Source organism: Pleuronectes platessa, chromosome 15, assembly GCF_947347685.1.
Source record: "Pleuronectes platessa chromosome 15, fPlePla1.1, whole genome shotgun sequence".
Taxonomy (NCBI): domain Eukaryota; kingdom Metazoa; phylum Chordata; class Actinopteri; order Pleuronectiformes; family Pleuronectidae; genus Pleuronectes; species Pleuronectes platessa.
This window is the reverse complement of record NC_070640.1, coordinates 1,888,393-1,902,635: the sequence shown is the minus strand read 5'-3', so window position 1 is coordinate 1,902,635 and position 14,243 is coordinate 1,888,393. Positions and strand designations below refer to the sequence as shown.

General features: G+C 45.1%; 1 protein-coding gene across 1 annotated transcript in view; it reads right to left on the bottom strand.

Annotated features, from left to right (window-relative positions):
* LOC128457324 (polypeptide N-acetylgalactosaminyltransferase 10) overlaps positions 1–12,015 on the bottom strand; it is a 47,057-nt gene extending 35,042 nt beyond the window's left edge. Inside the window, exon 1 of the mRNA XM_053441974.1 lies at positions 11,760–12,015. Coding sequence (XP_053297949.1) covers positions 11,760–11,918 — 159 coding nt within the window. The 5' untranslated portion in view covers positions 11,919–12,015. The remainder of the gene's footprint in view (positions 1–11,759) is intronic.
* Between the last annotated feature and the right edge of the window lie 2,228 nt (positions 12,016–14,243).

The following is a 14,243-nucleotide window of genomic DNA, read 5'->3' as shown; positions in this document are numbered from 1 at the left end:
TAATTGAAGGCACTTTGCTGGTCAGCCTTTCTGCCATCATATGAACACCATCCTCTGAGGTAACCCCGTGATTTTCCCAGCGTTTTGCCGACGAGCAGCCTGCAGTGTGTTTACCTCCCCCTCGCCTCACCCACTCACCCTTTCCCCTGGCTTGCACTCTGTGAGCAGAACTCGGTCTCATCTCTTCATGCCGCTGCCGGGTTTGGCTGTGCTCAGCGTGGGAGGCCGGGTGCCACGGCGGGGACAGAGGACAGATGTGGCTTACGTAATGATCAGCAAATCAGTTATCTCGGCGGCCCTAATCCTGCTAGCTTCCCCCCACATGCATCTCCCCGTGGCTGGCTCGTCCTGCCGTGCCAAGCTGTACCGTGCCATGCCAAGTGAGAGAGCCCAGGGCGCGTTGCTCCTTCCCACCACTGGTTAGGGCGAGCGAATCAATGGGTTCAGTGGGGAGACGATTACAGCTCCCCTGGAAGGCAATTATCAACATTTGTCAGTGAGGGGGACAATAAGGCCACAGGATGAAAGCTCGGGGTCCAGCAGACAACGGTCCAATCAGAGAGCGTAATGTGAGACAAAGTGGGCCGAGCTCTGAGAACTGGTTCCTAATGTGGTAACATGATGTAAATCCACCTCTTCTCCGCCTGCTGCATCGTATCAATGCTGAGAACACAGAGTGATGTCACGCACCAGTTCACTGCGGCTGTGGAAAGACCCGACAATAGAAGCAGACGTGACTCATCTGATCCGAGAGGGAGATACCAGAAGAAGTCACATCCAGTTAAGGGTGCGTTCATATTTACTCAATTACCTCCTCTGGTATCCAGTCATGCAGATCCTTACAGATCTACTGAGATGCAGTCCGTGAGATTTATGCTCCTGTTTAACATCAATGGGCAAAAGGGGAGGATATTTGTTTCTAGGGCTCAAAATAAAATGTAATAAAACTATATTCAGCAGATTCTGGAAATAAAAAATGATTCCAGCATCTTCCAATTTGGGAATTGGCTCCATGGGCAGCTTTAGTAAACATCTTAATTCAGCAAATTATCCAGAGTTCAAATGTCACTTTAGATTTCCAGTACAAGGAACCAGTATTTGTACTTATTGTAAGATTTATAGACTATAGAAATCCAACAGTTATATGTTGGAAAACTGCTGACATGTTCACAAATTCCTGTGGCTCTAAAAGGACTCCAGTGTCATATAAACAATTTATTCTGCCGCACAAATCAAATCTACAGCACCTCCATTTAGGGATGGGTCGTGAAACCAGGTACTACACAGGGCCCTGGTGCTAAATCATTACAGAAGCATAGATCAGATCAGAGTTTATCGTTTCTGCTCTCAGTACTGGAGAGAGAAATATTGTTATTTTATTGCTATAAAAAGTTTTTGAAAAATGCCTTTTTTTGGAGAGTCTGTTGGTTGAACTTTTTCCTGTTTGGAACTTCAATACTTTGTGTTTGTCCAAAGAGAGCACGACACAGTTTTATTGCACAGTGTGATGAAGCAGCCCCGCGGCTCCAAGAAGAAGCAGTTGATAAAAACGTGTGTTCACAGCCTCCAGGAAACATCAGTGAGCTCTTCACCGCTTCTCAGACCTCCACCAAACCACCGGCGGCACAAAGGTCTGAAGACACGGAGAGTGACCCTCTGCCCACAGGGGAACGTGTGGATGTGAACAGACTCCATTGTGAAGTCTTTTGTTTTTCTGTTTCTGAAAGTTTGAAGTGTTTCCATTAGAAAACCTGATGACACTGGAGATTCTGAGACATCTGAGGAAGTAACTTATTGTTGTGTCAGTCACACGTTGACATTTGAACAGTAACTGAAAGTAACTAGAATGTTTACATCTACTATATCTGTATAAATATGTCTTTAGGTTATTTAGATCTTCTCACTCACACAGCTCGTGGTTTCAAAGATTGTTTTACATCCTTAATCACCATCAACAAAAATATCTCTACAGGAAGAAAGAGTAAATTTGCAACTGTCATTCAAGATGAAGACAGGCTTCAGGGATGGTGTGTGTCTGCGTGTGTGTGTGTGTGTGTGTGTGTGTGTGTGTACTGATCAAAGCATCACAAACAGTGACATCACCTGCTCTCCCTGCAGCTCGCTGAGGAACGCTTCGGTCTAACAGAGCAACAAATGCAGCAATTTCTTCCCCGAGACGACGCGTCAATCATCAAACAGCTGTTCAGAGGAGCTGCTGCAGAATGAGTTTTAAAAAAGACGAGGAAGACGGGCCCGACCGCCTCGGTTCAAACCTCGTCCTCTGAAGCTCTGTGAACCGCAGGGAAACGCCGACTGAGCCACTATCTGTGGAAACATGAAACAAAGACGTCACACCTCACATGGCAGCGGCGCGGTGGCCTCGCGGTGAGGGAGGAAAGGTTTGAATCCCGGTTGTGAGGTAAAGATCACACGGGGACACCAGCTGAGGGGAAGTGCAGCCGTCACTGCATTGACATTTAAACACAGAGCAGGACGTATGATTGTAGGTAACGTGCTGCAGGGACTTGATTCAGCTCCTCCACGAGTTATTTATTATTACTGCGTCATTAATGGTTTTATTATTATCGATCGAGTTTTGTTTAACATAAAGAAATCTATCAATAAATGTAATATTTTCACATGTACAGCTTCCTGTGGTCTAACAGGTTTAAGCTCCAGTGGTTCAGGTCAGTTACTCCTCACCTGGTTATGGTTCAGGCTCCACGGAGCAGAAACATTTATCAATATTACTTTTTTAGATTAAAACAACAGATGATGATGATGCAAAGCCTATCAAGTCTCTAGATTCCAAAGTGTCATCTTTATCCTTCTTGTTCTGAAAACTGTGATAAACAGAGATGGATTTAAAAAAACACATCAAGACCTGTTCTGTTCTGTATTTTTACCAATTAAATGATAAAAACATTATGAAAACTTAGAAAGCCATTCATTGATAGATCGATTCCTCGTCGACTGTTTTTGAGCTGGTTTAGTTTTAACTCTCATTATGAGACACTGTCGGGAGGATTTTCTTATCATCACGATGCTGCTGCCACAGCAGGACTCTATCTGTGCCGAGGATTTTTCATGGAGATTTTATATGAAATTATACAGGACATCCTTTAATAAGCCCATTAGAAAGCTCCCAATGAGCCAAGTGCGTTTCTCCAGCACAAAATGTCCTTTTTCTGAATCCACACACCTAAAAAAAGCTGATTCCCCTTCACCACTGAGGGTTCAGGTCTTCCTGCTGCCCAGAGAGGAGAAGCAGGACATGACTGAGGAGCTCTTGATCACATCCCAGCTCTCCGGGGGGGGGGGACTCAGTTGTTAGCAGCTGAGGAAAACACAGCAGCAGCAACATGCCTCTGGTTAAATGGTTCATCTGCTCAAACACTGGACACTGGGTCTCGTTTCCCATGATGCTCGGGACGATTTAAATGTCATTTCTGTGAAGGGCCTGTGGTCCGCCCCTATCACCTGATCTTTACTGCTGCGTGCAGCCAGGCAGGCGCTGTGGGGGAAATGTGCATTGTCTATTGAACACACACACACACACACACACACAGAGACACACACACACACACAGAGAGCTTTTATCTCATATGCACAAAGCCCACAGCATGACTGCCTTTAAATGCCGTCGCCTCCGAGAGCACCAGCTACATGAAAGAACACACTCCTTGCATCAAAGTGCTCGGCTGGAAGAAAAAAGAAAATCTCTGTAGAAAAACCACACTGGTGCATTTCCTTTAATAAACTCCTCACAGGTCAGGTGCTGCGGTCATGAATTCACTAACGCCACAGAAAAGGAAACACATTCTTCCAGCCAACAATAACACAGAGCTAGAGAACAGACCAGGGACCAGCTGAACGGTGAGAGAAGAAGCTCGGGTCCATTTACCAGCCAACAGGTCCACAGACTCTGGGTAATGAGAGTTTAAACTGCAACATTTCACAGTTCAGGAACCAGGCTGATGAGTAACGGTGACATTAAATACGCAGTTAGCAGCGGGTGAGCTTTAATTCCTGCTTCATCGAGATTATCGGCAGTCGATGAAGAGGAGGGCAAAGGTCAGAGCCGAGTTCAGAGCAGACCTCATAAACAGGGCAAAGGTCACTGTAGATTTAGATTAGAGCTCATTTCACCCACTGTCTGTTTCCTCCTCTAGACCGTCAAATTCTACTTTGTGTTGATTTTCTCAACACAAACTTGGGTCCAGCTCCGTGGCCCATGCATCTGGACATACATGCGTCCTCGAGACATCTCTGGATGTCTCGAGGACGCATGTAAGTGCCTTCAGACCTGAACTTGTGATGGAACAACTCAGTTATCCCATCAGCAGACCTGCTACCTGTCCAGAATGTACCCGTACTCCGGCCCATCATCAGCTGGGAGTGGTTCTAACCCCTCCCTATAACTGGTATGGTTTATCAAGCCATGTGAAGTGTGGGGACTGGTTTCCTCCTTTTGACAAGCAGACTGATTTTCAAGTATCAAATTGGTGATGTGCCCCCGATGACTAATAAAAGTTCCATAAAATCATCACTGAGGATACATCACGACTCTATTAGACCTGAACATTGCAGAATAATGCACATATATGTATACAGGTCTAAATTAGGAAAGTTTCAGAGTTTGTACATAAACAGATTTAGCCTGGAGCCAAGAAATGTGCAAAGCTGACCCCGGGTCAGTATGACTGTGTACTGAGGCAGATTTATGCAGCAAATACTTAACACACAACACTCAAGTGCATCTTATTGTTTGTGAGGCTCAGCACCATAAAGCACAGAGCTGGCCTTAAATTAGCCTCCAGGGATTAGTTTAATCATCTGAACATTAAAAAAAGCAGCTCCATGGCCCACGTGGCTGTAATTAAAAGCCTGACTCCTCGCTCCGTGTCCACAGGCTGTCGGCTGCACCTGTCCCTCATTTGGCTCCTCGCACTGATCTGGGGCAGCGGATCCCTGACAGGCATACAGAGCAGCTCCGGCATACAGAGCAGCTCCGGCATGCGCTCGGCCTGAGCTGCAGCCAGCGGCGACTCAACGTCTGCCTTGTGCGAGGAGCCTGGGGAGGAAACGCTCGAGCCCCCCAAAGAAAAGTTTGCCCGTGAACAAACGCCTCTTTTTCATCCCCTCCCGTCCCCATCCTCCTTCTCCTCCTCAGCTCCGAGTGATAAAGTGCAGCGACTTAAGTCTGCAGCAAGTAACTCCACTTGTCTTTGCAAATGACTTTCACCCCTCGGTCTCCCTCGTTTCCAGGAGCTTAACACGTTACAGATAGGATCTCATTCCCCGGCCCAGCAGCACAGCTGGCTCACGGCTCAGTGAGGTACATCAGGTACTGACATTAACAGCTTTTCTCTCCAGCACCAGATCTCCCACTATAGGACGGTTTGTTCTCTTTCTTTTCTAAATAACCTTATTGTGGCACAATCTCATGTTAGAGGTTAGAAATACCATCTGGCACAAACAGACCGAAACAAGCTTCGTCGGTCACACCCCTCCCTCATCAAGTTGTTGCTTTAATATAGCTGTTGCATGATATACCCAGCCCCCCCCCCCCCCCCCCCCACCTGAATGATAGGGAGGCGTCTGACCTGCACAATCTCCTGCTGCAGTCTGCATACGTCCTTGCAGAGGAGACGTTTTTAATACAAAAATTAACCGAGCAGTGTGCAGAGTCATAAACTCTAATATACTCTCTCAACTTATCATGAACCATGTTAAACTGTCTTAATCCCACTTCCAGAGCCGCCCTAATTGCTCTTAACCTCACAGGATTCACCGAGCTGATGCAATTTCCTTAATTGCAGGAGGGCCTCGGTTTCCCACACTGGTTTGCAGCCATATGAAGAAATCCAGTGCAGCTCGACATCGCTCTCCACCAACGTGCCTGAAGGAGGCTCGATTTTCTGTCTGAAATCCTCCTGCATGCGCGGTGCAATGTGAGGGCAGCGGAAATCCATTCAATTTCAATTTTGTTTCTGTGCACTTTGGATTCACGCTTCCCGTAGGTGCAGCCTTGAGCCTCCCGGAGCGCTCTCTGAAATCACCGCCTGCTATTGGCATGAAACATCATTGCCTCTCTCCCACATGATGTCAATAGAGCAGAAAGGAGAGATTTTTCACAGAACCAGGGGGCTAAAGTCTTATTCAACTTTAATGTTTATCGGAACAGCAGCAGAGAGGAAACAGACAGGGAGCTGCGGGTCAAACAGTTGGACTCTGTCGGAGCGCCGAGGAGAGGCAGGGCCCGGTTCTCGGAGACGGTTGTACCGAGATGTCAGAAACGGGGACATTCAGATGACTCTATAAGTCGAGTTTGGCCCAGTTCCTGGAATCTAGTTGTGGAAAAAACATGTCGACCTGTTTCCTCTACACATTCCCCTGCAGACAAAGCTGTGATAGAAGAATCCATTCATTCAAAAATAAGCATTTGTTTAAGAGGTAATGTGCAGAGGGAGGTTACTAACTAAATTACTCCATTAGTGGATTTCATTGGGTCCAATCATGCCTCTGCAGCCTCATTATAGGGTTAGGGTCAGACCATGTTTTGTATAAGTCCCCCGGAGGCCTGGAGGACAGAGGGGTTAAACCAATATCTGATTTGCATTGTGACTGTGTGGGAGGAATTCATCACAAGCCGACAGCAGGGGATTTCAAAATCTCACTGAAGCACTGGGGGGATTTATTTGGAAAAAAAACTGTTTGTTCTGGAGCAATAATTCGCCCGGAAATCCGCAGCTTCTGAAGCAAAAATAAAAAGATTAATTAAAAAGGAAGTTCTTGCAATATGTCTCAGCTGGGATTTCTCCTTGTGCTGAGATGTTCTACATAGACGTCCTTGTTTACTTTGAGGTCTGCTCATTAATAAGACTGGACGGTGGCTGACTGACCTTTTACTGCCTCTATAAAGAGTAGATGCAAGTGTGTGTGTGTTTTTGTCGGGGGGGGGAGTGTACTGCACACGTGTCAGAGGCGAAACGCACAAGGTCCTGGAGTGATGAATGAACAGTAATCCAGCCTGCAGTGTGTGGCTCATAAATGTAGCCTCGAGCGTCCAGAGGCCTGTATGATTCTCATTTCTCTGTGACACGGCCATGAATCTCAGCCAACTTTCCTTTCAAGAGCAAACCTTATCTTCTGGACTTTAACCACAGCTGATTACATCCAGTGGAAAAGCCACCAGCAGGGAGCACCCAGAGATAAAGCCTGGGAACACATAAGAACTACATCCTGATCCAAACCACCTGAAACTGATCAGGATTGGTTGAGTTGTGGAAACAACGAGCACAAGCAGCTCAAATAAGTCTCAATTAAGATCAAAGAGAGTTTGAGATCCTTTTACCAGCAAGTAGGAGGAAACACTGAGTGGCTGGGAAACAGAAAGAAACCATGCATCTCTGTTTCCTGTATTTATCTGAGGAGATCTTTGTAAAAGTTCCGCAGAGTTGAAGAGGCCAAAGTCCAGACGTCACATGGAGCTTCTCACCACCACAGAAAAACACTGAGGCTCCTGAAACAGCTCGTGAATAGTCCGGGTCAAGCTTCCATCTCAGCAGCATCAGAACCCTTCTCTTTATCGGGGCTTTATCAGGACGGGGCCCTTAAAGAGACAGGGGCTAAAAACCAAGGGCAGACTGGTGGAAGGGATGTGTTTCTGAACATCAGAGAATGAAAACCCTCTAAATAATGATCTACATTTAAACTATGAGCCTGATTATGAGCATCATGTGTCTCCTTAAATATTGGTTTAATGTCTGAGACAAGATAAAGGCTAAAAATGCCTGGTCAACTAAAATGGGATGTAAAATTTGAGGTTTTTGGCAAGTCAGTGTTAAAATGCACTCCCACCAGAAAGTGCAGCAGACATCAGGTGGAACTCTGAGGCCACTTTTTAATTCCACCAGCTGCTCTCATCTCGTCTAACCTCAACTTAACCTGAGCAGCTGGAGCAGACGAGAGGAATCTACACCACCTCTGCTTCAACAGGCCTCCTCAACAAGAGATGTGAAAATTACCTTTCTGTCACTGTCACAGTCGGGAGGAGCTGAGGCAACTCGTGTTTCCTTGAGCAGCATGAAATAGTCATTCAGGCGCCATATGATTACTGCTCGAGCCACTTGTAGCTGCGGGACTCGATGGTAATAACCCAGTGGTGAGGTCAACGCCTCGGAGACACTTGTGCTGTGGTCAGGGTGAGTTCTGCATTTAGACACGTGCGTTACAAATAACAGTAAAAGCCATGATACAGTGTCTCAGGTACAAGCCTCTGGGACAGTTCCAGTCCGAGGAAGTCTACGTATGAAGCAGCTTCCTGTGGAGGATGTGATGGAGGTGAGAGCACAGTCCTACCTGCTGCCAGTGACATCATTAATAATTTACATCCCTGCAGACAACATGGACTGTTTCACATTCAGGCCCAACGGGTTTCAAATCTGTATTTTCCACAGTCAACAGGTTTCTCCTCCGACTATCTCCACACGGTAACTCAGACCAGGAGAAGGTTGTTCTAATTAACTGTTGTTCTAATGTTTTGAACATTTGAACATTTGCACTACACTGTTACTTTTTTTTACTACTGTATTATCCCACCTATAGTATATTCATACTTATATAGTTTTATATATTTATCTTGCTCATAGTTCTTATATCCTACAATAGCTGTTCATACTGTACTATTACATATCTATTTATTTACATTCCACTTTAAATACGCACAATACTCTGCACTTTACTGCTTTTTTTTGCACTGGTTAGATGCTAAACTGCATTTCGTTGTATAAGTACTTGTACTGTGCAATGACAATAAAGTTGAATCTAAAAAAAAAAAATCTATCCTGCAGTTTGGTTGGGATTACTGGATTACTAGATCATTGTTAAAGTAATAAAAGGTCCAACTCTATAATAGAGGATGAGCTCCAGGCTCTGACTTCTACATCCTTCTACAAACCCTGAGAACATACAGATGCATTTCCCAGGGATACAGGTCAAACACGATGTTTGTATTTATATTATCTACATGTTCATCATCAAACCATGCAGCGTCCCCTTGTACACACCCTGTGAGGAGGGGGAGATAACACTTGTTGTGTTTGGACTCATGTATTCAGGGTTTTCCTTCTACTGGTCACCTGTGTGTATCAGAAACAGGCCGTGTGGTTAGTTATGAGTCACTCCACACGATCTCAGAACTGTATTTGGGGGTGCGACTGCGACCTGTTCAATATTAATAGATTTTGAATAAATGGACGAACGGCCATCTGTGGCAGGAGGATTCGAGGGTCTTTGACATCGGTGAGTCACACAGACGGCTGCGTCCAATCCAGAACAGTTCATCGAAGGGTCCGAGCGTGATTCCTCTGGAGAACAAGCTACAGCTCAGATAAAAACACTCATCCTCCATCATCTGCTCTGTGCGCTCGACAAATTGGACATGTGTCATCCCTGCATCATGTAGCAGGATTATCATCACAGGGAAGACCTTTTCCTCCATGTGAAAACATACTGTTGTTATTTGGCTGATTTCATATGGAGATAGAAAAATGTCTTGAACTGTTGTCACACGAGAAAAGTTGTAGCTTTTGACCAAAGCCACTTATTTCAGCTAAAGGATCCGATTCTCTCTTCGTCAGACGGCTTCTTCATCTCGTTATGAAAGTATTTCTTAGCTCCACTTCACCTCCTTCATTACCAGAGCAACTTGTCATCACTTGTCGAATCTGTGTGTGTCTCTGATCAAAACCAAAACCAAAACCAAATCCTAACTCCAGCAGTGAAATGAGATCCTCAGGAGGAAATGTGTGCGCACAGTTTATCACAGCCGGAGAATTAGCATTAGCTGCAGATAACAGCGGCTAAATCTTCAATACATGAAAACAATTAACTGATCGTGGAAATAAACTGTTTCCAGAAGAAGCTGTGCACGTAGACTCACAGTGAGGAGGAGTGAGCTCAGGCCTCGCTAAAGGCCGAGACATCATTCCACACACAGAGCATCCATGAAAGCCTCCATTCAGCAGCTTTCCCCTCATTAGAATAAGAGAGGGCGGCCATTGTTTCCCTAATAAGGTCCGTTTCACTTCTACGTGAACCAACACAACTTGTCCAACACAAACTTCTGCAGCTCTGTTTATTGTCCATAGGGTGCAGCTTCATTCCTTCAACCCTCCAGCTCAATGACACAAGGGCGGGAATGCATGCGTTATTAGGTACGAGTTATTTTTCAGAAGATTAGTCAGTGACGTAGAATCTCAAATTCCAAAGCAGGTTTCACAACTTGACAAAAACCTGTCAAACACGTGGAACAACTCTATCTGGAGAAACTTTAAGATGAAAAATACCAAGTTTTTCAGTTATTGCTGGTTTGACCTCAGGTTGGTTAATTAACTTATTATCCCAGAATGACAAGTTAAGATTCTAAACCCTGCAGTTTGAATCCTCGTCACCACATCCCATGATCCAGACAAAAGAGCAACAACCAGCTAAACACCTAACGAACAAAAACACAACATCTCATCAGCGTGAATCATCGACACACGACAAAGAGCTGCTGTAGCAACAGGAGTTATTATTTAGTGTTTTTGTGGAAACAGGCGGCCTCACGCCCTGTCACACACCTTGCTGACATGAACCTGTGTCGTGAGGGCATTGTGTTAAATTGTCAGTTGTATTAACGCATGACACAAAGTGGAATGAGCATCAGAATAAAGTTTGGTTCAAAGCCACAACGCCGGGTTCGCTCCTTCGACTCGATTCCAAGATGGCGGCGAGTCAACCAATCACGGTGGTCGCTGGGAATCTGATGTTTGTGAACATCGTGTAAACTCAACCAATCAAGAGACTGGTGAAAACAAACCAGTAGTGACAGTTTGTGTTAGTTTATAAACACAGTGGATCAAATGGTGGTTTCCAGCAGGAGCAGTGTGAGTCTGATGGTGTGTTACACTGATACAATGAGTGAACACACACACCCTGGCCCTTCATAACTCTGTGTGTGTGTGTGTGTGTGTTGTGTGTGTGTGTAGTGTGTCGTTTGTTGTATGTAGTTTATGTGTGTGTGCTGTGTATGTGTGAGTGTTGCATGTAGCTTATGTGTGCGTGTTGTGTCAAGTGTAAGTGTGAGTGTTGTATGACAGTGTGTGTATATGAGAGTGTGTGTACGTGTTGTATGACAGTGATTGTATATGAGTGTGTGTGTGTGTGTAGTAGTAGTATGAGTATGGGTATGTGTATTGAATGAGTGTGTGTGTGTGTGTGTGTGTATGTATATGAGTGTGTTTGTGTGTGTATGTATATGAGTGTGTTTGTGTGTGTATATGTGAGTGAGTGTTTTCTTCAAGTGTAACAACTTCCTGGACTCAGTGTTGTTGTAACTTCGCTGCCTCCTGGACCTCCGGGTTCTCCCCGGGTTCTCCTCGGGTTCTCCCCGGTTCTCCTCGGGTTCTCCCCGGGTTCTCTCCCGGTTCAGCTACGTGGCTCCTGCTCATCCTGCCCGCTGAGCGGACCGACCTGCCGGGCTGACACGGTGCCAGAGCAGGGTCCATCTTGTAAACCAAACACACACAAACACACACAGACACACACAGACACACACACGGTGGGGACGCCACGGTGCTGGTCTTTGGGGTGACGCCGACACAGGGAAGTGCGCAGCGGGTAAAACCTCCTGCGCACCGAGAGGCCGCCGAACTATCCTTGGGAGCGAGGGGGGCACCGAACCGAGCCGGTCGCGGCCGAGCTTCGCTTACCTGTATCGGGGGGAATCCTCCGGGAGCGTCCGGCATGTCGGCCGAGTTGTCGAACACTCGGTCCCGGTACAGGGACCACAGCCCCACGTTGGGGAAGAAGAGCAGAGCCGCCACCAGCAGCCCGGTGAACTGCAGCAACCGCTTCTCCTTCCGCCTCATGGCTCCGGTGTGAAGCAGCGGAACGTGGCGAGTCCCGAACCCGCTTCCTGCGCTTCTCTCGGCGGAGACAACTTCCACTGTGACCGGGGGCTCGAACCACCGGGCGCCGCTGTGACGCTGCCGCTAGGGGGCGTGAACCGCTGCGCCTCCGCTGGAGGAGGGGGGGCGACGGACACAGGATTTTATTTATCTTTTATTTATTTATTTATTCTAATTTATCCATTTGTATCATTATTATTGATGTTTTTAATGTTTTTTTAAACTAGATTAATTAAGTTTGAGTTTATTAACAATGACACCTTCACGCTGCCTTCAAGTGCACCTCGGAAATAACAGACACTAAGTTCTCTCTTTGAAAAACCACCTGTCAGTGTGGGAAATATATATTCTAGTGTTGTATTCATATATAGATGTTTGACTTTTGTTTATATCAGCATAACGATGAATTAAACAGCATTATATTACAATCCAATGTGCATTTTAATGTATTTATTTGTTATTATTACACAATGCTCTTAACTGTGCAATATTCATTTTTGCACTGTATATATTAGTGTTTATTCCATTCATATTTGTCTATATTTTTTAAATCTCCTTACACTTAAGTACTATTATCCTTACATGTAAGTATTTATAGGTATTACTCACTGGTGCTTATTTTAATAAATAATAAAACATCTTAAATTGGATGATGTTGTTTAACTTTGTGTTCATAGCCAGATGACAGTCAGCTGACAATCAACTGAAGGGTGATATTAAAATGGGATTGTTCTCATATGGCTTGATACACACCTGGAAGTTATGATGGAGGGAATCCACCTTGTCATGAGTTGGCGACTGTTCTCTTGACGGTTTATGAGACTAGTCAACCGTGTGGTTCTTCTCCTCATTCTGCAATTAATCAACTTTTATTTGTATAGCCCATATTCAGAATTCACAATTGAAGTGATTTGATTCATCACATCGTGTCTGTGACTCTTCAGATAATTAGCAACTCTCAACATTCACAATAACTGAGCACATCCGCTTTGAAATAACAAACAGATAGATTTAATTGAACGCGCTGTTTCCAATCACTTGAGGATTTTGTCGTATGAATATAAATTGACATGAATTCTTTCTTCAAGGGACTGACAACATCCTTTAAACCCATAATCCCCATTTTCTATCTGTGCAATCTCATCTATGTGCAACCCTGTTACTCTGTGTATAGGCCCATTCACTTTACACTATATATATTATTTCGTATCTTCACATTTCCTGGTGTTTATATTGTACATTTCCTCATTTATTTGTTTTGCTGGAGTTTCTATTTGGGTCATTCTGTGTCAAACTTTCTCACTTTTGTTTTGCACCATCACTGATATTATTCTGTTGTGCAGATATATGCTGACTCTCCGAATGTGTCTCGGATCCTAATTAAAGGAGATGATGAGGTTTGAACTTTCTGACTCTGCCCGGACACATCTCCCTTCACACGGCTAACAGAGAAATAGTTTGTATATTGTTTTAAACTTATTTCCAATCTCCATAGTTATATAAGCTCTAGGCTTTTTTTACCAATTAGAAAAATAACATGAGGGATTAAATCCGTTAGAAATCTGTTCAGTGGTTATTTTTGCATCATCGTGTTGACAAACAAACAAATGCACAGGGACAAACCTCCACTTGTCCATCAAAACCCACATTTGATGGACATGATATCAAGCTGACTTCTGCATACAGTTATGTTACTTAATAACTCTTCATAGGGGCCGTACTTCCTGTTTTTGTCACCATATCTGCTCGGTGACAAAAAGGCCTTTTGGTTTTCACTCTGCAGACAAACCCCTCTAAGCGTTGTCAGAAGCCAGAATAAGATCTCAGAGCAATCAACCCGCGTCATCGTGTATAGAAGTGAGTGCAGCGCTCACACAGGGAGGTGGTTACTGATCCAGCAGGGTCCAACACAACAGCCGCCTGTTTCATCAGGCCTCACCCGCTGATCCGCCAGCCCAGCTGAGCCGGAGCCAGCGGTGGAGGAAATGAAGCCGAGCTGCGTCTCTGATGTAAATCCTGGAAACCCAAGCAGCCACCACACCTGCTTTGTAAGCACAGAACAAAGCCTGTGTCTTTTGTCGACAAGCCGTGTGAGCACTTGTTAGAGCTTTTTCCAAATGACGCCTCGTTGGTGGGAGAAAAGTTTGGGCTTTGACAGCGTGCGATTGTAATGAACCTAGTTAACAGTGCTTTACAAAAGTGAGCAAGGTTATATGGTTCAGCAACCGGTGATTTGTCTACAACGACAAACATTGCCAGCGAATTTACTCGACTGCAGCTAATTAA